The 23,743-nt window shown below is 39.3% G+C and overlaps 1 protein-coding gene across 1 annotated transcript in view; it reads right to left on the bottom strand.

Moving 5' to 3' along the window:
• LOC121878038 (bystin-like) overlaps window positions 1-395 on the bottom strand; it is a 101,689-nt gene extending 101,294 nt beyond the window's left edge. Inside the window, exon 1 of the mRNA XM_042383995.1 lies at window positions 202-395. Coding sequence (XP_042239929.1) covers window positions 202-345 — 144 coding nt within the window. The 5' untranslated portion in view covers window positions 346-395. The remainder of the gene's footprint in view (window positions 1-201) is intronic.
• Between the last annotated feature and the right edge of the window lie 23,348 nt (window positions 396-23,743).

Raw genomic sequence — 23,743 nt, 5'->3', positions numbered from 1 at the left:
ATTTAAGTTAAAGTGCTATTCTACAGACTGAAGACAAAAGGACTACAAGGACTACTGTAATTCCCAATGTATCAAAAACAGTGACAGATCCTGTATAGTAACTAAGATACAGGTATGCCCATATCACGGTAAATGGTTTGAAGGGTTATGTGGTCATTTTCAAGTCCTAGTTTTTAAAGAATATTTCCTTATGAACCTCACCTCATCATCTCCATCCTTCCGCTCAGTGCGAATTTTTATACGACCACTGGGACGAGCAACTTCGTCTCTAGCCAACTGTTCATCAAGAGGACCTGGACGTGACACTCTTCCTCCCAACTTTTTCAGTTTCTTAACTTTTCCCATTTTTAATTCTTGAAGGTTAATATAACCTTAACTAGAATATTTATCAAACCTGTAAAAAGAGTAAATAGCCATTAATAAATTCGAAACAACATAAATATAGTGTTAGGACAGGCCAGGAATCCAATGCTCTGTTTGTTCATTTGAGAGATAATAAGCATTGCATTGACTGGGATAATGCCTCCTCAATATTACCTTGTAATTCAATTGACAGTAGGAACATTATAGAATCCAGTCTCATTAATCATACCGAATCCATCAACATGAATTTGAGTAATGGTATGTACAAACTGGATAATTTCGTAATTTAGAAGATTTGTAACCAGGTAAGAAGGTTGGGTCATCTTACCCTCTGACCTAATTACCGACTGCTGCGGTGCTTTTTTAAGATTAGTAGGGTCACTACCTAATAACCTGACTATTGTGGACTTGATCTCACCTTCCTCTACTGTATATATATTTGCCTTGTTATGTATTTCTCCTTAGTCTGTACTCACCCCTGAAGATGTGAATTACACGAAAGCGCTTGGGAACTTCGTGTTTCCAGATCTTCGAGGGTTCTCAGTAATTTAGATTTAATTCTTGTACACTATCCACATTTTGGTGGGTGCTAACTCCCATTGTCCTTAAATCATATTAATATTGTCTCCATATCACAAGTCATCCTGTGAGACATGAGTACCAATATATTAGTGTCTGACCGCATGGCTCTTGAGACTAGGTTTGTCGCCCCCTAGGGTATAATTAAATAAATAGTAAATAATAAGCCCACAAGCAGCAGATACATGTAGTAAGGTGTTAAGCTGAGAGATAAGTCACATAATGTCAGGAAAGACCTCAGTAGCTCCAATCCATCCCCTGGGCATGCTAAGTAGCTATCAAGCTCCTTCAGTTGATGAGTTCGTGGATGATTGTTGCCTCCATAATTACTGAGTCTGACTGATTCTTCCTGCGAACTGTCCCTCTAATTGGGGGGTGTGGCTGTGGTGACATACGTCTTCGATTCTAATTGATGAATGGCTGAATTTTTTGTACCACATAACATCTGGCATGTGCTGGGAGGCACTTAGTTATTTAAACAGAATTTTAAGTACACCCAGTCTCACACATGTAAAGCATTTTAGAATTACAGACTCTATTCATTTTAGGTACAGGTATATGCAAAGAGCAACTGACGTCTAACGGAAAGGTGGGGGAGAAGAGAGAGGATTTAATGGGGGGAGGGGGGAATAAAAGGGTAGGCTAGGTGAGGTGAGTGGTCAAGGTACTAATGGGCACAAGATCAAAGGGATAGTCCACTGTCTTGGCCACTGTCACCTGACTTGACTTCACCTCACAAGACCTTTAGGTACTGTATGTGACCGTGTGGTGTCTCCCCACGCCATACCCATCACTGGCAAAACATGGTTTCAACTTTGATTTCATAGTTGAATCTGGATTTACGCGGTTTTTGTTTACGCGTTTGGTCATTTACGCGGTGCCTTGCAGGGTTGGCCATTTTAATTACGTGGTCATTTACGCCCGGTAGCGGCAGAGTCGCACAAATTAAGCCAGTCATCAAAACATTACCCGGGTTTGTCACCATACCCACAGCATTGAAGTCAGTGATGGTGGGATGGACTGAGGGGTTTGACAAAGAGACCCTGCAAGCATCTGTGATGGATAGTGATACAAGTGAGCACTGGGTGAGACCCCAATAATCTGCCTCTGCTGCAGACAGCATCCCGTGTCTTGAGCCATCTTTTCTACTAACGTGGGGAGTGTTGAACTAATATTATTGATATTTCTCTTAATTATTAATTGTGTGTGCATACCATCATAAATTAGATGTTATTTTTGACTACTTGTCGTGTTAGTAATAGAATAAATTAGGTTTGGGAATTAAAGCTGATACCTACTTCAATTAATCCTATATGTTTCTTATTATTTCATTTACGCGTTCTCAGTTTCGCGGTACTCCTGGGTTCAATTGACGGTGTAAGTGAAGGTATGTAGTGGTAACAAATGAAAATTGCTGACGAAGCCAGCCTTGCAACTTCATCAGAAGGCGAAGACTATCTAACAGTGGCATATTTTTAATGAATACAAAGGCATGCATTGCATGCGATATATTTTTAAATAGCATTATATTTAGTAATACAGATTTAATTTTTAGGTCTTCACAGTTTTCAACCAGGAAGAATCGAAGAAATTTCGGCATCCTCATTACTTTGCGGAGGATAAACGCATGCCTCAATGGACATATAGACAAAACCATTCTATCAATAACATGCTAAAATGAACTTTTATTGTGTTAGACTGAAAGAATTTGAACATTTCAGTAAAATTTAATACTTTTTCCTTAATAAGCATGAAGTCTTATATTATACAGTGAATATTATATTACCTAAGAGTTGTTGTTCCAAGAGACTATTTAATAAGGTTTCCTATAAATGTAATGGACACAAATGCATGCACTTCAAAAACTGCATTCACTTGTAGAGAGGCTATGTAGACCAACGGTTCTCCGTCAGCTGGACAAAAAACTAATTGTATTATTTTAAATATTTCTAAATAACCCAACATTCCACTTTCAGTTATAGTTTCTTCACTTGGGAAAATTATTCAGTTTTCTGTTTTAATTTAAATAATAACGGATCATATAAATAAAAATATTTACTAATTATTATTTATATGTTCCAATAAGATCATTAGCCTTTACAGAGGGCCAGCATTGTGCATAATGCCTCGTCTTTTATTAACTAGCATAGTCTGGATTTCGAGGTTTTGACTTAGCGTTTGGTCATTCGTGGTACCTTGCCAAATTGAAACGCTTTAATTATCGTAAATTTGGTCATATGTCGCGGCTTCGCTGGAGGTCCAGGCCACGCCATTTTGGATTCAAGCAGCCCGCCATGCTTGGCACAAGCGCGTGAGTAAGATGCGCAGTATATTACGCTGTTGTTGTGTTATCGGTGACGTCATATGACGTATCGGACTGTGATTGGGCCACGCATCCTTACCTCCCTCCGCCGCTAGCTGTAATTGGTTTAATGTAATATGACGTGCCCTGCCACAGGAGGGAAGAAGCCGCTTGACCTAGCCGCGTCAGTTACGATCCTCCCAGTCACTCCGTGTATACTGTGTTCTATTGTTCTGATAATCTCACTGATCTCGTAAGAATGGCTTCCACTGGACCCCCACCACCACAGAAAAACCTTGCATTACTTGGACCCAGCCGCCCTAAGCCAGAGATACGACGTGCCCTAAGTTACGAGGTGAAGTACAAGATAATACAAGAGTTAGAAAAAGGAACGAGATAGGTTGATCTCGTGCGCCAGCATGGTGTTAATGAATCTACGATCCGGACGATCAAGAAGGATGCAGCTAAGATAAAAGAACACATGAACATCACAAAGTCTGCAGGTGCTTCAATGTTGAAGTACTGTCAGAACAAGGTGCTTCTCAAGACGGAGAATTTACTTGTGAGCTACTTGATTCGTCAGGCAAGACGGAACACGGCGGTGGACACGCGGTCGATTCAAGAGTACGCACATGAACTGTACATAGCAGTGGCACGTAAGATGGGAATTGAAGAGCCCAAACCCTTCAATGCTTCCTCTGGGTGGCTGCAAGGGTTTAAGAAGAGGAACAAGATCACCAACAATAATATTGGTGGTGAAGGAGTGAGTGCTGACCGTGTTGCGGCTAGTAATTTTCCTCCATTCTTATGTGACATTATGGAGGAAGGACAGTACACCGACTACCAGGTGTTCAACATGGATGAATCCGATCTGTTTTGGAAAAAGCTACCTACCAAGACCTTCATTGTCAAGTCTGCCAGCAAGTGTCGGGGCCGGATGTTGCAGAAGGAGCGCATCACAGTCCTGTTTACCACCAATGCCTCCGGTACCTGTAAGCTCAAGTTATCAGTGATCCACACAGCACGCAAGCCGCACGCCTACAAGATCAAGCTAAATGTCCACTGGCTAACCGCACATAAGGCGTGGATGTTCACTGCTCTGTCCCTCTCCTGGTTTGACGACTGTTTTGTTCCCGACGTCAAGAAATTCTGCGAGCAACAGAATGTTCCATTCAACATTTTGTTGCTCCTTGACAACGCACCAGGACACACGCCCCTACTGTTGGATCATCACCCCAACGTAAAAGTGGTCTTCCTTCCTCCCAACACTACGTCGTTAATCCAGCCCATGGACCAGGAGTTGATATGCAACGTTAAGGCTGCATTCTCTACAAAGAAGTTTAAGCTCCTAAACGACTGTACCAACACCAAGGATGAGTTGCGTAACCTGGGTGACACCGACAGCGACGAGGACGAGGAACAAGAGTTGGCGGATCAAGAAGTTGCGTCAAACAGTTTTGGAAGAAATTTAACGTCCTGAAAGCTGTTGACTTCTTGTTAGAGGCATGGGATCAGCTGTCTGTAGCAACGATTCGTCACGCATGGCGGCATGTGTTGCAAGGTATCCCAGGTGGGAGGCAGAGTCAAACCTGTGACTGGTGGGGTTCAGTCTGTTGCAGTGGCAGTGGACCTTGCAAGAGAAGCTGCGCAGAGTGTTACAGCTGCAGGCTTCTCCGAGACCACCAACGACGACATTATGGAGGTGATAAGGGATCCTGAGGTGACTGCCGACGAGATGTTAGAAGACGATGACGTCAGTGAAGAGGCAGGTGGTGCGTCATCCCAAGAAGAACACAAGTTAACACATGGTAATGTTAAGGATGCCATCGAGTGTGCAGAGAAACTGAAGCTCATCCTTTCCAACGACCATGACGATAACCGCTATGAAGTCTTCAATAACCAGCTGTTGCAGATTATGGAGCCATACATCAAGGTGTATCACGACAACATCAACACTAGCCGTCAGCGTAACATCACAGACTTCTTTGCCAGCAACCCACCACAGCCAGCCCAAGCCAGTGATAGTGACAGTGCTGGTGACTTTGAGGGATTTGTCAGGGAGGCCCTGACAACTGTGGTGGATAGTGATGGTGATTCACCTGAGGGCCAGTAATCTGCCCTCTGCCTCGGAACCAGCTGCCATTCTCGTACGCCGACCCATCTCTTCTACTAACGTAAGTGTTAAACCTAACCTAACCTTGATTTTTTCTAACCTAACCTAACATAAGTGTTAAACCTTTATTTTTTCTAACCTTACGTAAGTGTTAAACCTTGATTTTTTCTAACCTTACGTAAGTGTTAAACCTTGATTTTTTCTAACCTTACGCAAGTGTTAAACCTTGATTTTTTCTAACCTAACCTGACGTAAGTGTTAAACTTTGATTTTTCTTTTACCTGGTACAGTATATTATTCTCTTATTGATATTTCTCTTCTATATTATGTGTGTGTGCATACCATCATAAAATTAAGATGTTATTTTTACTACAACGTAGGTGTTGTGTCTGAAAAAGTGGAGTTTGGGGGTTGGCCCAGTCTCTATTTCAATTAATTCCATATGTTCTGTTATTTCATTTACTAGTTTCTCGTTCTACGCGGTACTACGCGGGTTCAATTGACCGCGTAAATGAAGACCCAACTGTATGTCATTCTTTTTTTTCCTTATCAGACAGATTGTCAAGCAGTAATTACGATTACTTGAGAGAAATAAAATGAATAAAAAACCATCATCACCACCATCATTTTATGGCCACTTTCCACTCTAGCATGGCTTTTGCAGCCTTTCTTAACAGGTTCTTAACTCTAATGTCATTTCTTACAACTTCTCCCCCGTCATTCTAGGCCTACCCTGGCACTCATCCCATCCACATTTAGACTCTCATATCTATTGACCTATTTTGTCTCATCCATTTTCCTCACATACTTCTTGAACTTAGACAAACTTAAACAACAAGGTTCACATGCTCCACAGTAAGAATTTTTCTGAGTAAATTTAATTATGTATAGCGATCTACAGTTCTACATATTATGTATAGCTGTGTACATACGATAAGTGAAGGGTTTGAGGTACTGACCCCAGGATGACCAGCTCGCCATACTTGAGCTGGTGTTTGGCATGGTGGTGTCTGGGCGTGGGCGGCGCGGCATCCCCACCCTCACCCGCGCCCTCCCCGCCCTCCTCACTGTGGAATAACAAAGAATATTATTATCAAACATTACAGGATTATTAATAAAAACGTTTCATTATCATAATATTCACCTAAGCCACATTCACAACTTTTTTCTTATTATATAATGACCTACCACCATAACTCTAAAATACTTTAGTAATACCTGAACTAAGCCATTATCACAACATTACTGCATACTAATTTTACCACAACAACTGGAAGCCACTACCACAGTACCATGAGATACTAATTTACCATCACAACCTGTATCATTAGTCACAAAGTTACCACCAGTAAAACAGCAAGATACTGTACTATACTAGGGGTAATTTGTATTTAAAGTCAATAAGCTCCAGACACCTGTGAAATACTGCCAGGGGAAGGGAGAAAAACAGTACAGTACAATACTGCACAGTAATTCTCACAGATTTCACTAAATCACATCACAAATTACCTTGAAAAAGGCATAAGCAGCATAAGGGATCAGTGTAGTACAGTGATACTATAGTAAAAGACCCTTTACAATAGGAGAAAAAAATTAAAACACCAAAGATCTGAGCATCAATCCAAACCAGAAGTAAGTTTCAGGCAAACAGGTGTTGGTGACTTGGTGTACTTCTAAAGATTTTGTGAAACGCTGTAAGACCATACATGGGATGACAGTCTAGTCACTGACCAGTGGATAAGTGTCCATCAGCCTATAGTCACAAGCTGAAGAGTTGTAAAGTGAGGTAAAGTTAAGTAATGCTGCCAAGAGGGTTGTCATGTGAGTACATGCTGTACAGATGTACCCTGATAGAGGAGTGATGTTAAATCATGTAGAATTGCCGTATGAGGTTGTTACAGCATTAAATGAAAGGGGAGTGTTAGTGGTATAATTGGTGGTTGGGGTCATAATTGATTCATAGTGCAGATAGTAAGTAGAATTTGTGGTGCAGATGGTTGGTACTGGAGCTGGTTTGTGGAGTACTGTATATGACTGGAAGTGTGGAACAATGGCCACCAACCTTTTACTTTAAAGGGCTTCACTGAATGGCCAAATGGCTATGTGATGAGGGCTGCACTTCAAAATAGGAAAGTAAAAATATCAGTTACTGTACAGTGATCCCTCGGTTAACGAACGGTTCGGTTAATGAAATTTCAGTTAACGAATTACCTTCCATAATAATCTTCAATTCGGTTAACGAACAAAAATTTGATTTATGAAATCCTTACGATCATCACATTTTGTTGTGAGCATCAGCTGATGGGCTAGTCTGCTGTACAGATGTCGTAGCTACTTCACTCCTGAGCAGTTGCTTCAAGTATATAAAGGATTCATTCGTCCTAAGTTGGAGTACTGCTCTTATATCTGGGGAGGCTCTTCTTCTGTCCAACTGTTATATAGGGTGGATCAAAGGCATTTCGTCTTATTAACTCTCCTCCTTTAGTTGATAATCTCTCTTCCCTTTCTCTTCGCCGCACTGTTGCTGCACTCTCTCTCTTTTACAGGCACTGTACTTTAACGGGCAATGTTCAGTGGATTTGGCTCGTAACACTCGTGATGCCCGCGGTGCCCACAGTTTCTCTGTGGATGTCAGTCACACTAGAATAACCCGTTATAGTACATCCTTCTTTCCTCACACAGCCAAACTGTGGATTGCTTTGCCTTCTTCTGTGATTCCATACTCATAAAATGTGTCACTTCAAAAAGCTGGTTTTCCGGCATCTTCGTGGTGAAGATTAATACAGGGTACAGGTACTTCTCGACTTATGACCTACTCGACTTACGACCACCCGGACATACGACCGCCGCAGTCGTATAAAATATTTTTCAAATTACGTATTTTCGAGTCCCGACGTTAGTGATCGCGCTGTGTACTGACAAAATTTTCGTTTGTAACTCCCTTAAGAATGGCTGGCAAGCGCAAAAGTGAGATTTCTCTTGGTGCTGAGAAGAAAAAGGGACACCCATTTTAGATCTTCTATGTATTATTTTTGCATTTTTGACTAACGACCTGGCTGTCGGTCCCTAACCCTGTCGTAAGTAGAGGACTGACTGTATACTATTTTTCTTTTCTATTTTTAATTTCTTTTTACTCTTATTTTTTCACCCCCTAGGCCCCATTGTGGGTCAATGACCTGCGCCCGGGTGGGCTATTCCCCGTAAAAAAAAAAACTTGTAAACAATTATAAAATGTAATTTACCTAATACAGGTTGACAACCCTTTATCCGAAATTCCGGAAACCGAAAACCTCTGAAAACCAATTTTTTTTTTTTTTGTGGAGCATTTATTTTTATTTTATTTTTTTTAACAGGGATTAGCCCACCCAGGCATAGATCACTGACCCACCTCGGGGCCTGGGGGGAGAAAATGTAATAGTAATACTAATTATAATAATAATAATTATTCATAGTAAATAAAAATTTTAATTAAAAATACACCAAAATAAAATAATGACAACAATAATAACAATAATAAAATATAATAAGAAAATTTATAATAATAATAATAACAATAATACTGTATTAATAAAATAATAATAATAGTAATAATAATAATAATAATAAAGAAATACAAGAATGAAAGAAGATAAAAAGTGAGAAACACGACCTAGACCTATGAATTATTATTATTATTATTATTATTATTATTATTATTATTATATTTTAGCCCCCCCAGGCCCCAATGTGGGTCAGTGACTTGTGCCCGGGTGGGCTAATACACATTAGGGGGCAGTGAAATTTTGCTCAAAGCTGCACTCTTCAGGCATTGTTCCTTAGACATATCTAAGACTCCATGCCAAATTTGAAGCTGATATGTCGAGGTTTAGTCTGCCGCATTTTCTACTGAAATTTTTAAATTTACCTACAGTACTAGCCAAACAGCCGCTGTGGCGGTGCAATGTTCTGTTCAGTGTTTATCAACTTTTTTTTCATATCTCTTATTTCATTTAAGTTGTCTTGTTGCAGATGAGTATGGTGCTATGTCTATATTGATTATCAGCCTTTTCTCATTTCATTTCTCAATGTTGTGTTACTGTACTGTAATGTAGGGGAGACCTGGGTAAGTTGGCGCACTTGAAATTATTCAAATAGTTACCGTTAAGCAGTTCACACCGCAGGATCACCACGTGCTTCCTCAGTCACCCATAAGCAGTCATTCTGAGACGCCGCACGTCTTGATTAGAGTGGGGGAAAATTGATTTTGATGCTGGTAAGTAAATTTTATTCTCTTATAAGGTTTGCTGTAACATGTGTGAGGTTATAGACAAGTACTGTAGTATCCAATTTAGCCATAATTCAACTTAGCGCTTAAGGATTGTTTATCCATGAAACAGTTCATGTTAGGCTTCTTGATATATATCAAAATAATTTATTTATGATCACTGGTACGGCTGGGACAAGTTGGCTCAACAAAAATGGGGCAAGTTGGCGGCACAGTACTAGTTACATACTTTCCATTTTCATTTATTTGAATTAGGCTACATTATATTTCTGATTAACTAATTTTGGCGTTATTTACTAATGCACAAGAAGCCTATTGATGATGTGTTTTCAGAAATTGCTCTAATAACTAACTTTTTCTTTTTCTTTTCAGGTGATCTGATCAATTTGCTATCAAGATGGCTACTGTATTAACGAGGGCAGCCACAGCTCATGCATTGTTTGGCTCTGCAAGTGTTCTTCCAGTGGACAAACTTCCCTCGAAAGGCGAGATGTTAAAGAACTGCTGGCGATATAAATGTGATGACGGAAAGTTTGCAGATGTCTCAATGATTATAAAGATGGCCGCCCAGGACTGTTCAGAAATATGGGAAAAAGCAATTGGAGATAGGCAGAATGTTCCTCTTCTTAGCCAAAAAACTATTGAGGAAAGGTTGAGAAAATTGTACAGTAGAGGAATTGAACTAAATAAGAACAAGAATGTAGGCAAAAAAGCTGCATTTCAGGTAGAAATGAAAGAGTTGTTTGATATCTGTAGCTGTTATTGTCCCCTTGCCTCCTGTCAGGATGTGAGGTGCATAGTTAAGGAGTGTGACGGATATCACCTGGCATGTAATTGTGTTATAAAAGTTCCCAAACGTGAGGTGCAGTTTCTCCTTGACCAGCGAGGTGATAGGAAGATGAAGATTGCAGGGGTTGACATGAAAGTGACGAAGATGTGGGACAGAGTGACGGCAAGAGAGAAGCATGATGCGGACAGAGTTAGGAGACAGCTTGAGCAAAAACATAGATATCTGGTAGCTGGAGATATTCCTTATGTTGTGGATAATTCAGATGATTCAAGAGATATTCCTCTCGTCAATACTGATGCTGATTTTGTCCCTGATCCAAGGGCTCTGACAGACACCAGTTCACAGAACCGGACAAGACTCCCTACACTGGCTGCCGCTTGTGACCGATACTTGATTAGTGATTATGCTGGAGCTGCCATTGCTACTGCCACCTTAACTGTCTATGGCATTATCACAAAGGATGACAAGAGTCAGGTTATTGGACCACATAAGCTGCAGGATGCGAGACAAAAATACCGATTTAAGAGGCAAGAAATTGAGATGGCTAGTTTAGATAATTTGACGTCACTCTATTTTGATGGTAAGAAGACCGCCACTCGTGTGATGATAAAGAATGAGAAGACCGAGAAATGGAGTTCGAGGATGATGGTGAAAGATCATTATGTCATCATGGTTGAGCCTGGCAATGAATATCTCACACATGTGACTCCCAAGACTGGACACGAAAAGCAGATTGCCAAAACTATTCCACAGTTTCTGGTGGGAAAAATCTAACCCAGCAGCCATTGTGTGTGTTGGTTGTGATGGAACCAATGTAAATGTAGGATCAGAAAATGTAGTCATTCATCATCTTAAATGTTACTTGGTCACCGCTCCATTATTTCATATGTCAGCTTCACGGAAATGAGCTGCCTTTCATATAGTTTTTTATCACTATGATGGTAAACCAAGTGGTCCTGAGCATTAGCGTGGTCCCATTGGAAAGCAGATCAAGGAGTCTTTATCTGAGCTTCCAGTTGTCGCCTTCCAGCCAGTCAGTTTCCCTGATTTCCCTGTGTTTAATGATGAAGTGGAGAAAAGATCTGTCCTGGGATCAGAAATACCTGTATAGGATTTGTAAAGGAGTTATCACAGGTGTTGTTGAAGATGACTTGGCTGCTATTGGGCCAGGTCACTCCCCTGTGTGTCAAAAATTGGAACACCTTATGGAGTAGAATCCTCAGGCTGTATGTAGCAACATAAGACCCAGCCATGAGTTGAAAAAATTGTCATTACAATAATAAAGTTCAGTGCTCAATGTGGTTTTTACATCAAGATACACCCTTACATAACTTACGGCTCAAGGCGTATTCCAGTCCCTGCTATATATGAAACACCTGAATAGTGAGGAGGAAGCGATAGTGAAAGAAAGCTGTCAGAGAGAAATGCATACTTCACCCACAGATCCTTCTTCTTGGTATGTGTGCAGATGAGTTATGACTGTCAGAGAAAAAAGCTGTCTCAATGATAAGAAAAAAATTAGAGAGGAGAAATCAGCAAAAAGGAAAGAATGCACTGTGGCGAATCTGAAGGGGAGGGAAGATTCTGATGCTGCTGTTGGCGAGAATTTGTTAGAAAACTATACTGATGAGGGAGGGGGTAAAAGATGGAGATGGGAATGAGGATGTGCCTCCTGTAGTCCAGCTACGAAGGTGGTGACTCATGAAACTAAGTGGCAAACAAAAACTATCATTCCATGATTAACTGGAGGGAATGAACTCAAGACTAGACCTCCTTACATTTGCTTCTCCTGTCAAATCTACAGGTTAATGACATTCTTGAGACACCATTAGTGGTGCCCAAAGTGGCCAAACAGCACTCAGGCGGTCGAGAGGCATAAAAGTGATGACTGAAGCTTGCACTGGTGGGATCTGGTCGAGATGGGTTATATTAGGCAAAAGATTATTGTCTAGGAAAATGATGCCAGGTTCCGCACAAAAATTTCAATATAGACTTGTAATGATTTTCTATCTGATTGTACCTGTATAAATAACATGTGAATTAAATACGATGTCACCCATGTAAAATTTATCATTATCCTGGAAAACATTAAATGACACCTTATTTTTGTAGGTATATATACACTAAAGTTGACAAAAAAGTCGTTAGCGATCTTGACGGGGTAAGTATGCATGAAATGGCATGAGAGGAAATTTTGCACAGAGTGTTTTGTTACAGCCATACAAGCGATGCCTGAAAAGTGCAGCACATATATAAAAAATAATAATAATAATAAAAAATTAATAAATAAATAAAAACACTAACCATTCTGAAAACCAAAAAATTCCAAAATCCGAAATGGGTTGCTAGTGACGTGAAAAGTGAAGTGAAGATAATGGAACACTTAATGGAAAAGATTTCATACTAACTAATATTTTTTGTTACCGCAAGCAGCAGAGTAGGATGACACAAACAAACAATATGTTAGGCTGTAAGTCATGTCATGTTTATTGGATGTGCCTGCCTGATACAGTGTGTAGAGTACGGAGATGGTGGAGATGAGAGGCCCAGAGGAGGTTGGAGTGTGTGAGGGGAGCTTGTTTATGCATAATTATAATCACCTGACTCAGCCATAGCCGACCAGCCAGGGTGGGCATTTCAGTATAGCTACCCATATCTTAAGAGGCAACACCTAACCTGGTTTTCTCTAGACTTTCAACAGGTAAGTTTAACTAGTACTTATTGTGTACACAGGTAGACTGTGTCCATTGCATCATTTATCAGTGTGACAATATAGAAATATGGCTAATTGAGTACTCTTTGTAAGTGTTAAGATTAGACTAATTACATAGCTATGATTATTATGTAAATACATATTGGATTAAACATTTATGTAGGAATGCCTTGTATGACTTATTTGAAATACTAAATGAATTGTATTTAACAGGTTTGACATAAATATAATGTCTTAATACAACGTGGTGGATTGTCAAGTGGCTGTGTGGCGCCTGCTGCGGAGTTTGGTGTTCACAGGATGGTGCGCCAGCTGCTGAGTCTAGTGTTCCTGAGTCTGTGCTGATATTGAAACGTTTGTTGTTCCAGAGTCTAGTGTTCATTGGAATTTTAGTTAGAAATAAATGAACTTAAGTCAAGTCAAGTTTAGTCACTTTTGGCTCCAGAACCTAACCCTATATTCCATTGATTACATGTAATTATATATCGCGATTTGGTATACAGTCAGTCTTCGACTACGACGGGTTAAGGACCCACGTCGAGGTCGTGTTCAATTGGTCGAAGTCTAAAATGGAAAATAACACACAGAAAATCTAAAATGTGTCTTTTTCTACTCAGCACCACGAGAATCTCACTTTACGCTTGTCAGCCATTTTAAAGGAATTACAAACAAAAATTTTGTCGGTAACATCGCGATGACTAACGTTGGGACTCAAAATACGTATTGAAAATATTTACCGATCAGTGTCGTGATGTCCGGTGGTCGAAGTCGGTAGGTCGTAAGTCGGAAGTACCTGTATAGCGAACATTGTTGGACCCTATTCGATATATCCCGACCCTACTGTACTATAGCGTGCGGTCTACAAGATAATTGGGTTAAGTTACCTTAGGTCAGGTCAGGTTAGGTTAGACTAGAGATATCTTTGTATGTAGACCAAAATTCTAAACCTTGATTTGTCTTTGTTTAGTGATGTACTGTACTGGGTATTTATTAAATGCTATGCAATGGTGCAAAAACGTAGAGGAGCAACATCACCATTGTACAATACTCAGCAGCCATTAAACCCCAAAACCACCTCCCATGTACAAAAACACCACCAGGCCATAATTACAGTGTACGTATTCTTATGGTTTCACTTCTCGATGATTATTTATGTGTCCCAGAACCGGAACTTTCACTTTCCGCTGTGCATCAACCCATATACGCCAAGAGAGTGTTGGGCTCGCCGCTATTTTTAGATTCGACCCTCCCGCTGTTTCCCGCCGAGCAAGCCGCTACGGTAAGGTTATGCGCAGTCCTTTATATATCAGTGACGCTATATGACGTATTGACCGTGATTGGCCATGCATCCTTACTGCTAGCTGTGATTCGCTTAAAGTAATATGACGCGGTCCATCTGCCGGAGGGAGGAGGAAAGACAACGCTTTTGACCCACCGCTGCAGTTTCATCCTCCAGGCCACACCGCATACGCGGCATCCATTGTTCTGTGAAATGGTCAGCTGACCACGCCACCAGAGAGAAACCTTTCCTTACTTCCGGGACCCAGCCTAAGCCAAAGAAGATATGACATTCCCTAAGCCACGGCGAAATACCAGATAATTCAAGATTTGGAGAAAGGAATGCTGGCTGATCTCATACAATAAAGATGGAGTCAACTAATTCCACGTATTCGTGACTATTAAGAAGGATGCAGCTGAAGATCAAAGAGCACATGAGAATCGCTAAAAGTTCGCAGGTGCTTCAATGATCAAGTATTGCCAGAACAAGGTGCTGCTAAAGGTTGAAAATTTGTTTTACAGTTACTTGATTCAATAGGCGCCGACGCAACATGGCGGTGACACGCCAACTGCTCACAAGAGCACGCACGTGAACTGTACGCAGCAGCAAGTCACGAAGATGGGAATTCGCAGAGCCAAACCCTTCAATGCTTCCTCTGATTGGCTGCATAGGTTTAAGAAGAGGAACAATATCACCAACATCAACATTGGTGGTGAAGAAGCGAAAAGGATCAGCTGGACTGCGGTGGCGGTTAGAGATTTTCTCTCCATTCTTACGCGGAGGTTATGGAGGAAGGGCAGTACACTGGACGACTGTGGTGTTCAACATGGACGAATCGCCTATTTGAAAAAGCTGCCTACCAAGACCTTGTTGTCCAGCCAGCAAGATTCAGGGTCAGAAGTTGCAGGGTGATGATCACCGTCCTCTTACTACCAGTGCCTCCGTACCTGTAAACCAAAGTTATCGTGATTCACACAGCCCGCAAGTCAAGACGCTTATGAAGAACGCGGGACATGGCGTGCTTAAATGTCCACTGGCTGACCGTCAAGACGAAGGCATGCTGATGCTGCCTCTACCTGTCACTTCCTGGTTTAGCGGACTGTTTCATTCTAACGGAAGAAATTCTGCAAGCAAAAAATGTTCCATTCAAGATTTTGTTGCCCTTGGATAATGCACCAGACTCGCCTACTTTGCGGATCATCACCAACGTAGGGCAAGTGGTCTTCCTTCCTCCCAACACCACGCCATTAATCTGGTGCCCATGGACCAGGAGAGTTGATCTGTTAAAAGCTGCATACTTGGTAAAGAAATTCAAGCTCCTGAACAACTGTACCAAACACAACAGGGAGAGTAAAAGCGACGAGGACAAGGAATGAAAGAGGTAGGACTAAGAAGTTCTCACAAACAGTTTTGGAAGAAATTTAACGCCAAACAAGCTGTAGACTTCTTTTGGTGGAGGCATGGGATCAGCTGTCTATAGCTATCATTTATCTGTCACGCATGGAGGCATGTATTGCATGGCATGGGCCAGGTGAGAGGCGGTTAACCTGTGACTGGTCAGGTTCATTCAGACAGTGGCATTGACCTTGCAAGAGAAGCTGCGCATAGCATATTACAGCTGGGTTGCTTCTCCGAGACCACCAACGCAGGAAGACATCCTGGAGGTGATCAGATCCTGAAAATGACCGCCGCATTTCCAGATGTTGGAAGAGATCACGCTACTGAAGATAGAAGATGGTGCGCCAACTGCAGAAGAACACAAGTTAACGATAGTAATATTAAGGGTGCCATCGAAAGTGCAGATAGTCTGAAGCTCTTCCTTTCCAACGACCATTACGATGACCGGGCTATGAAGTCTTCCATACCCTGCTGGTGCAGGCTATGAGCCATGCATCAAGGTGTATCAAGACAACATCAACACCAGCCAAAAAAGCATTATCGAAGTTCTTCGCTCAAGAACTCCACCACACAGCCAGCCAGAGCCAGTGACAGTGAAAGTGATTTTGAGGGATTTGTCAGGCCCTGACAACTATATTCTGATAGTGATGGTGATGCACCTTTGTAATGGTGATTCACCTGAGGCCAGTAATCTGCCCTCTGCCCGGAACCAGCCTCCATCCTCAAGACACCCATCTCTTTCTTACTAACGTAGTAAGGTTACACCCAACCTTAGTTTTCCTAACTTAACCTTATTTTTCTAACCTAACCTCTTCTATATTAATTAAAAGTGCATACCATCATAAAGTTAAGATAATATTTTTACTACTACATAGTTGTGTGTCAGCCAAAAAGGGAGTTTGGGGTCGGGCCAGTCTCTATTGGAATTAATCCCATATGTTCTGTTGTTCACTTACGCTGATTTCATTTTCCGCTGTACCCTGTGGGTTCAATTGACTGCCAGAAATCGGGTACTAATACTGTATATATATATATATAAACACACACACAACATTGTGCTCCTGACTTCATTTATCAAGTTAGGGACCCAAATCCAGGTCAAGTCCGACATAGATAAAAATAAATAAAAAATAAAATTCAAATTTAAAAAAAGAACCACGAAATACAGCAGTAAAAGTAATAAATAGTGAGTGGAATGGATAGCAAAGACAACACTTACCTTTAATGTAGTCAAATGAATGCACGGGCCCCATAATTTCTATTTACAGGATACATGGAGACTATATTAATTGGAAGAAGCTAGAGGAGACAGGGCTGTGGGGTCATCAATGTCACTTTCTTCAGACAGGTTTGATGTACTGTGCAAACTTTCTGCTGGGGCTGGTATTGGATCATCTTGAGGAGTGAAGAGGCAGCACTGGAAGCGTGAGGAGCCAGCATCAGACTTCTTTAAAAATAGATGTCCAATTTAGACTGCACAGTTTGTTTTTTTCTTTTCATTATAAATTTCTGTAGCAAGTATGCATCTTTCGGATCATTCTGTCAATCCTTTTGGCAGAATGCTCGTAAATTTTGATCCATGCCATCAAACATTTGCATTCCTTTATTAATTGTAGCAAATGCCTCGCTATTTGTTTCACTGAAACCCGGTTTGGGGGTGCAGGTTCTACATTTTGTCTCTCTTCTTCCTTGCAATTTTCGTGCATCTAGTTCAATAAGATCCTCAAGTTACTGAGCTCTTTCTGCTACACTTTCAACCAACTGTCCAACATCTTCATTTTCAATTTCTAACTCCAGCTGTTTACCTAACTCCACATCTTGCTACTAATATCCCAAATAACTTCATTTTCATTAAAATCCTTTGAAACTGTTCACATATCCTTTTCAGATTTTCCATATTCCATTCATGCAACAAGCCTTGTAACCTGATCCTGCTGCACTATGTTCTTTATACATGACAAAATGTTGTACCCTTCCAAAACTCTGAGCTGCTTTCACCTTCAGCAGCAGCAGCAAAAGCCCGAGCGAAGGTCGTAAGCGCAGAATAATACGCTTTTAAAGGCAGCAATAGCACTTGATCCATGGGTTGGATGATAGAGGTAGTGTTAGGTGGAATGTACACTACCTTAACATGAGGGTGCATGTCGTCCAGGTGGTGTGGGTGTCCGGAGCATTATCCAAATCAGCAAAATCTTGAATGGAATCTGTTGTTGCAGACAATACTCCTGGCTCGTGTGGAATGGAAACACAGAACCAATCCCTCAAACAGTGCTAGGGTCATCCAGGCTCTCTTTATTATCATGAGTAAAACACTGGCAGTGTGTGTTTGCTGGATATTAAAAAGCCCCGTTCTTCTTGAACGACAGATCATGAAGGCTTGATCTTGAAACCAGCAACATTCCCCAACAGAAGTGTAATTCTGTCCTTGAATGCCTTGAACTGGGCATTGCCATTTTGTGATGTATGTCCACCAGGCACGCGCCCACAATAATCCAGTCTCATCCACATTGAATATTTACTCAGGAAAATACCCTTCCACAACCACATCATCTAACTCCTCCTCAAAAAGCTTCGGCAGCACCAACATCGGCACTAGCTGCCTTCTCCACTCACCTGCAATATTGTAGTAGACTGTAGCGTTTTTTTAAATCTATCAAACCACCCATGACTTCCTGTAAAGGTTTGATCATATCTATATCTCCTCCCTCGCCCTTTCCAGGGCTTTGGGAACAGGCCTCTTGCTTTTGTAGCCTGTATGGTTAGAACGCCAGCGGCACACGCCTGTATTCGGTCTTCATCCATATCACCAATAATTTTCCTGCCATCGTGAATAGTAACTCCGTCTTCTTCTTTGATATTATAGTTCCTTTTATAGGTGTTGGTCTTTCACTACTACCTAATAATGCCCTTGTCCTTCTTCAGAATAGTGAATAGTCGAGTGTGAGAAACCTAGGGTCGTGAGATCAAGTACATTGCTTTTTCCATTCTCATGCTGTATTATTATCTTCTTATTTTCATGTCAAAAGTAATTGCCTGTCTCCTTTCTTTTGAACACCCACCAGCACTTCACTTTCACGCTTCAGTCATTATAAAGTCAATTTAATACTTATAATAACGAAGTTCACAGCGCGACCAAAGTATAGATACGAGTAGCCAAACACAAACAAAGCGCCCACTGAGTGAGTGCACCCACGATCTACCCGAGACGCCGCTTTACCACTACTTCCGGACGGAAATCGCTCGCATAGAAAATGCGCGAGCGCCATTTGGAAATATTTTGGTCACGACTGCCGCGTCAGAGGTCCCGACGGATATGGTCAGCAGGTCGAAGTACCACGAATGAGTCCATGTAGTCAAGTCGGGTCTAGCTGTATATGGCAGTCGGCCCAAGATTCAAGGGGTAAGGTAACAGAGGATACCCGTGAATGCTAAAAAACCGTACTATTGCTGCCCCCCAAAAAAAAAAAAAAAAATCCCTGGCCCCCATGTCCTTATTTCATCAGATATACCTGTGTGTGTAGTTCAAGTTTTAAGACCAAATTATTTGGCAAAAATTGGGGGCCTAATTCTAACGGGTAATAGTTTCATAGGTTGAAAAATATTTACCAGTAAATAATGGAAACGATGCACCAACACACCCACCACAGAGTGTTGGTACAGTTGTGTGGGCAGATCTTCACAGCCCAAAGTAGCCAAATCCATGGTATGGTAGGCACAGACGATGTAAAAAACAAAGTATTCATTTATTAAAGCATTTATAGATACCGGACATAAATTTTTTTTCATTACATTTGAAACATCAATCTTTGTTAAATTAAATTTGGAAACAAGAGAAAAACTACGATATCGATTTTCATTAAATATTACATCACAAGTATTTTACCTTAACTGTGACTGAATGAAGGTTTTAGCAATATAGAATAGAATATTTTGCCGGAATGACGACTTATTATAGTGGGAAGTGATAACTGATGATTTTAAGACTTCTTCGCTTTCGTTGTTCGGTATTTACGCCGCGAATCGCCAATGGTTTTCTAAAGTTAAAAACTGTTGTACTCATACTGTATTACAATAACAATATTCTATCCTATCATTAGCCTTATAATCCCACAACTGAAAACCATTCAAAAGGACATGTAATATCTTTTAAACGAAAGAAAAGCGAAAAGTCATTGCTTTGCCACTTTCCACTGTAATACGACATCATTTCAGCAAAAAAAAATATTACATTTCCATGTTCTCAGAAATAAATGGTAGCTTTGTTGAAACATAATGGACAGTATTTAATATTAAATGCAAAAAAATAGCTATAAAAACAATTATCACATCTGTGAATACTGGCTGGCATCTCCACTTGTCCTGCTCCCGCCTCAGTCACCTCCCGCCTATCCTCCGCCTCCACATTGTCACTAATGTTGTATTACACATAACAAGATTCTATCCTAATTGACTTGAATAAATACTATTTATACCATATTTCATCATTTTCATTAAAATCCATCCAACCATTTTCCTTGCCATCGCCTGCAGCACCAAAACAGCTCTCTCCCAGTCTCTTTAACAGGGCTAGAGGGTACGTATGTTTTTTCGAATCGTTTCTAATTAAAAAAAAAATGTTACATCACACGACATTTTTACCTAAACTGCGCCTGAATGAATATATTCTTGGAAATAAATATAATTTGCTGAAACGTGATGTATTTCAATGTAAAATAGATAAAATACATGACTAAAAACAAAAGACTTCACTAACCTTCCAATGTTCAAGAGATTTTACTCGCTTTTTTTAAATAGTTTTCGTTAAAATACTGTTATATTACAATGATATATTCACATTGTGCTGAGATATACTACATTCACAGAAAATGAAATATTTTTGCTGAAATGACGAAGTATTACAGTGGAATGAGGGACAAAATCGTGATTTAAAACAACAGACTCGCTTTCTTTTCGCTCAAAAAGAGTTACTATAATCGCCAATGGTTTCAGTTAAAAAACTGTTGCATCACAAGTGAATTAGATAGAATATTATTGTATTGAACAGTTTTAACTGAAACCATTCGAAGCGATTACGGTAACATCTTTTTGAGCGTAAAAGAAAGCGTAGTCAATATTGGCCACTTCACTGTAATACGACGCTATTTCTGCAAAATATTACATTTCCATATTCTCAGAAATAAATAGTACTTTTGCCTAAACGTGATGTATTTCAATGTAAATTAGGATAAAAATATATGACGAAAAAAAGAGATTTTAATTTAACCTTCAATATGCTCAAGAGATGCCATTTCGTTTTAGTAGAAGTTATCGTTAAAATACTTCTTATATTAGTGATATTCTATTCATATTGTGCTTGATATAATACATTCACGGAAATGTAATATTTTTGTAACCCATAATGTTGATGTCAACACAAGGTGATTACAGCGTAGACTGACTGCAAGGAGAGCTATGCGTGTGTGTGTGAGGGGTTATGGGAGCGGGCGTGTCCATGGTTCGGCATGCCAAGGAGTTGAATGGTACATGCCAAGGACGAAATGTGTACTAATTACTTCCAATGTACAGAATATTCTTTACGGGCAATCCGCATTTATGTAATCCTAAATGCTAAACCTCATGAGTGTGAAGGGCCGATTGTATGTATATATAGAGAAAGTGTATGTATATATGTATATGTATATATATATATATATATATATATATATATATATATATATATATATATATATATATATATATATATATATATATATATATATATATATATATATATATATATATATATATATATATATATATATATATATATATATATATATATATATACAGTGAGTTCTGCTATAACGCGTGTTTTGATAACGCGAATTTGCTCTAACGCGATTTATGAATTCGGAACAATATTTGTATAACGCGATCGCTTGTTTGCTATAACGCGATTTTTGCTTACTATTTCTCCAATTTTGTGGTATTAACTGTGAATATGGTAAAGAAGAATATCTCCAAGAAGCGTTCTGATGATAGAATTCCCGGTGATTATCGTAAAAGAAAGGATATAACACTTGAAGAGAAGCTTGATGTTATCAACCTCAAAATCACCCTTCTCCCCCATCAAGTTACATTCATATTTTTTCAAGGTAAAGTGTTACATTTACTGTATGATTTCATTATTAGATATGAATGTAACCTTTATTTAGACTGTGCTATCCTTTGTGTTAGGCTAACTACTAAATTTTTTCGATTTCGAGTAATCTGCACCAAACCCTATTTTCTCCATAAGCCCTGTTATTTCTATTACGCGATTTTCTATAACACGATATTTTACAAGAACACAATTATCGCGTTATAGCAGAACTACCTGTGTGTGTATATATGTGTATATATATATATATATATATATATATATATATATATATATATATATATATATATATATATATATATATATATATATATATATATATATATATATATATATATATATATATATATATATATATATATATATATATATATATATATATATATATATATATATATATATATATATATATATATATATATATATATATATACATATACAGTATTACTTGCCTAAAGCGGTTTTTCATATAGCATTTTTTATCATATCTTGGCGGTGCCTCGCTAAATGAACTTTCACTTAACTGGATTTTTTTCCACATATACGCGGTGAGTGTCCGGCTCGAGACGCTATTTTTAGATTTGCCCCACCCGCCACCCTGCCTGACTGCCTGTTTTAGCTCATAAAATTCATACAAATTACCCGGCAAGAATATAATTTACATTGCTGGAATTCTTATAATTTGGTGATCATTTTGAATATAAACATCATATATTTTCCATTAGACATACAAATTTTAGATAAAAAATTTTCTCAGAGTAACTATGTTATCTTTTGTGCAAAATATATGACATTTATATTCAAAATATTCCTGGTCTTACAAGGAATCCAGCAATGTCAATTGTATTATCCTAACTTTAGTTTGAGGTAGTATTTATTAAAATTTAGTGGTTTTCCCCCAAAAATTTCTCAGAGAGGGAAGAGCCGGCAGTGTAGTGTGAGAGGGGGAGGGAGTTGAGTCCATTATTTGAATGGACATTAACTTGGCGACTGTATTTCTCTATTTCTCTTAAGTATTAATTGTGTGCATGTACCATCATAAAATTAAGATGTTATTTTTACTACAACATAGTTATGTGTCTTCAAAAAGTGGAGTTTGGGGGTCGGGCCGGTTTCTATTGGAATTAATCCCATATGTTCTGTTGTTCACTTAACGCGGATTTCACTTAACACGGGACCCTCTGGGTTCTATTGACCGCGTTAAGTGGGGTACAACTGTATATATATATATATATATATATATATATATATATATATATATATATATATATATATATATATATATATATATATATATATATATATATATATATATATATATATATATACAGTGACCCCTCGTTTAACGAACACCTCGGTTAACGTAATTTCGATTAACGAACTGCCTTCCATAAGGATCTTCAATTCCGTTAACGAAAAAAATTCGATTAACGAAGTTCTTACGTAACCGACCTCAACATGTTTTCGCTTGCACTGACCAGGCAACCAGCTTTAGTATCAGTCCGCCAATACATTAATCGGATCTAGGGCTTAAATTCCTTACTATTTTAGTAAATATCAAGAAGTTTATACTGTTCAATAATTTTAAAGTTTAATATTCAATTTTTAGTCATTTTAACAATTATTGAACATAATTGAAGGTAAAGTGACTAGTTTAATGCGCGGCATCCAGCCTCTTAACACAGCAAACGGGAGTTACTGTCTCTCTCTGTTTTCACTGGAGGTAACATCTTGCTTGAGACTCTCTTCAACTAAACGCTTTTTTCTGTGTTTCCAAGCAAATTATTGGTCATTTTGAAATAT

This window comes from Homarus americanus, unplaced genomic scaffold (genome assembly GCF_018991925.1).
Source record: "Homarus americanus isolate GMGI-L3 unplaced genomic scaffold, GMGI_Hamer_2.0 scaffold45562, whole genome shotgun sequence".
NCBI classification, from domain to species: Eukaryota; Metazoa; Arthropoda; class Malacostraca; order Decapoda; family Nephropidae; genus Homarus; species Homarus americanus.
Note: the sequence above shows the minus strand (reverse complement) of the source record. Positions and strands in the feature narration are given on the sequence as shown.